This window comes from Acomys minous, assembly GCF_964271855.1.
Source record: "Acomys minous genome assembly, chromosome: 18".
Taxonomy (NCBI): Eukaryota; Metazoa; Chordata; class Mammalia; order Rodentia; family Muridae; genus Acomys; species Acomys minous.
In genome coordinates, this window is record NC_140501.1 from 32,227,126 (window position 1) to 32,230,184 (window position 3,059).

The following is a 3,059-nucleotide window of genomic DNA, read 5'->3' on the forward strand; positions in this document are numbered from 1 at the left end:
CCATCTGCTGTGAAGCACTTATTTGCATGTCTTAAAGGAGCTACAGAGACTGTAGTTTGTTAGCAGTTGTGTCTATTGCGGGTTCATCACACTTTTAACAGCACAGTTTCTGTTATTACTTTGACAACTTCAGGTTTTCTGTAATAGGCCCAGAGAGTCGAACAAACTCTAGTGCTTTGTCCCTCATAGTTTACTTTAGTAGAAAGTATATAAATGTCATGACTGGCCTTGAGTTGATAAATTTGTAAAAGTACTACTAAGCATTTAAAGTTTAATTCTCTCTCCTTTTATTTTTTAATTTCATACTAAATCTACTTCAAATATTATTTATTTGTCAGCAGAATACATTTATTTATCATTTGTTAAATATTTTCTCACAAATAGTTAAACACTAGTGAAACCTTTCTCACAAATAGAGAAACCTTTTTTCACAAATAGTTAAAATTTAAAGGAATAAAAATTATATGTTGAAACATATAGGCATTCAGAATCTCTTCATAGATGAGGTATTACTTTTATTTCTGTACATGATTTAGTAAAAAAGATTTGGATCGTGGCACTGAGGTAATGAAAAAAATAGGTAATTCAGAATCCAGACACTTGCATAGTAAATGCATTAAAATAAACATAAACATGGAGTCCGCAATTAGAAAAAACAAAGCTCCTCTGTGCTGAAATCCAAACATATATACAGATAGGTAAATTTAGCATGGGAACTGAAGAATTAAAAATAAAAATGGGCTTTTTTCCTCTCACGCGCACGCGGCCATGGCGGAGTCCGAGTTGCAGCTGGTGGCGCGGCGCATCCGCAGCTTCCCCGACTTCCCCATGCCGGGAGTGTTGTTCAGGGATATCTCACCCCTCCTGAAAGACCCGGACTCCTTCCGAGCTTCTATCCGCCTCCTGGCCAGTCATCTGAAGTCCACGCACGGCGGCAAGATCGACTACATAGCAGGCCTAGATTCCAGGGGCTTCCTGTTCGGCCCCTCCCTAGCTCAGGAGCTGGGCCTGGGCTGCGTGCTCATCCGGAAGCGCGGGAAGCTGCCGGGCCCCACCTTGTCAGCCTCCTACGCTCTGGAGTATGGAAAGGCTGAGCTGGAGATCCAGAAAGATGCTTTGGAACCCGGGCAGAGGGTGGTCGTCGTTGATGACCTCCTGGCCACTGGAGGAACCATGCGGGCAGCCTGTGAGCTGCTGGCCCAGCTAAGGGCTGACGTGGTGGAGTGTGTGAGCCTGGTGGAGCTGACCTCGCTGAAGGGCAGGGAGAAGATAGAGCCCATCCCGTTCTTCTCTCTCCTGCAGTACGAGTGACTGGGGAGTTGGGACGGTTACTGCACCCCTGTTCCCAGCACCAGGAGCTGGCCCTGGGCACCTAAGTGACCTTTGTCATCTACCAGCTGCCCTTCTATGGCTTTGTTCACTCATTTTGTTGGGCCGCTGGTTGCCGTGCCTGGGCACCACCTGGGGCCTTGCATCTTATACATGTACCAAGCCCTGGAGTGGGGGGGGGGCCTGAGGTGCGCTATAGAGGTCAGGACAGAGCAGATTAATAAACAGCTTTGATACTCACAAAAAATAAAAATAAAAATAAATAAAAAATAAAAATGGAACAAGGCAGTAATAGGGTAGGCCACAGGATGGCGCCAAATACCCTTCTGCTTATCTGCCAGTTTACTTGGCTCACTTGCCAGATTGAACTCTGTAGTTGAATTTGAGAATAAAATAGAAACTCCGTGTTTTAAGTAGTTAAAATAATTAAAATTTGAACCTAGCCATTATCGAGGATGGTTTAATCATAAGTGAACTCATGCATTTTAATCATGGATATTAAATGCATTTATTAGCTCACATTAAGTGATGGGGAAAAGTACACATTCATATTTGATAAGTTTATTCTTCCTTAAATATCTTCAGCAAACTGCAGCTGAAGTTTTATTGGAAGCGTTAATAATACTTAAAGTGAATTTTTAAATCTCACTTATTATATCTATGACTACAAATGGTTTTTTTCCTTCCTCTACATCCTTGCCAGCATATGTAAATAGTTTTAAATACCTATTTACAACTGATGATCAAGGATTTTAATAATATTCTGTTAGCTGGACTGTAGTGGTACACACCTTTAGTCACAGTACTTGGGAGGCAGAGACATGCAGACCTTTATGAGTTCAAGGCCAGCCTAGTCTGCAGATCGAACTAGTTCCAGTACAGCCAAGGCGACACAGAAAAATCTTTTCTAACAAAAATAAAACAAAGCAAAACAACAACAAGAAAATGTGCTTTTCACATTTCAGTATCTATATTTTATTTAAAAATCATAAAATTGAAAATATTAAGTTCTTATGTTGTTTTGTCACATGATATTCCTTCAGCCCCCAGTTTAAAATGTCTAATTTTAATTTTTTTCATTTCAAAGAATTAAAATTAAAGAAGTTGGTGATCTCATTGTGAAATCCACAGCTTCTCTAAAACATTAGTACTATTTTATATATATTGATTGTGAAATTACAAAGAAACACATGATATTAACAATAGTGAAATGAAGCTATGAAGTCTGTTAAGTAGGGCGGTGTAGTTAGCAGTGTTAAACATGGAAAAACAGCTTGTTAAAGTTCAATAGGTCAGCGGAACCATGCTAGAATCCAGGAATTATTATTGAAAGTTTCTTGGTCAATAATGTCATAAAACAAAGCCCAGAACATGTAGCTTACCCTGTCTTAGCAGAATTTGGCTGTTGACTCTGCACATACTCCCTGTATTTTAAGGAAGGTGTAATCTATATTTTATGTGAGATAGTATCAATTCAGAAGTATTCATTTTGTAAGTATAAGAAAACCATCAAGGTAACTAAATTTTTTTAATTAGGTCTAAATCATGTACATTAGTTTATTTTAGAAGGAATGCCAAGTACAAAGCTATGCATAGATTTATTAAATATTATTTTACTTTTTTATTGAATAGATAAAATTATACTGTTCACTTTAATTAAACCTATGGTGAAATCAGAAATATATGTAACTGAAACATAATAATTAACTGACTGACAAGGCTATATGAGC

The 3,059-nt window shown here is 38.6% G+C and overlaps 1 protein-coding gene across 1 annotated transcript; it reads left to right on the forward strand.

The window, feature by feature from the left end:
* The first annotated feature begins 750 nt into the window (after positions 1-750).
* LOC311589079 (adenine phosphoribosyltransferase) lies at positions 751-1,574 on the forward strand. The gene has a single exon (XM_084767381.1). It carries the CDS (start codon positions 769-771, stop codon positions 1,309-1,311), a length of 543 nt encoding a protein of 180 aa, XP_084623507.1. The 5' UTR covers positions 751-768; the 3' UTR covers positions 1,312-1,574.
* The last annotated feature ends 1,485 nt before the right edge of the window (positions 1,575-3,059 follow it).

Coding starts and splice junctions, on each gene's coding strand:
- LOC311589079 (XM_084767381.1), top strand. CDS start 769: ATGGCGGAGTCCGAGTTGCAGCTGGTGGCGCGGCGCATCCGCAGCTTC.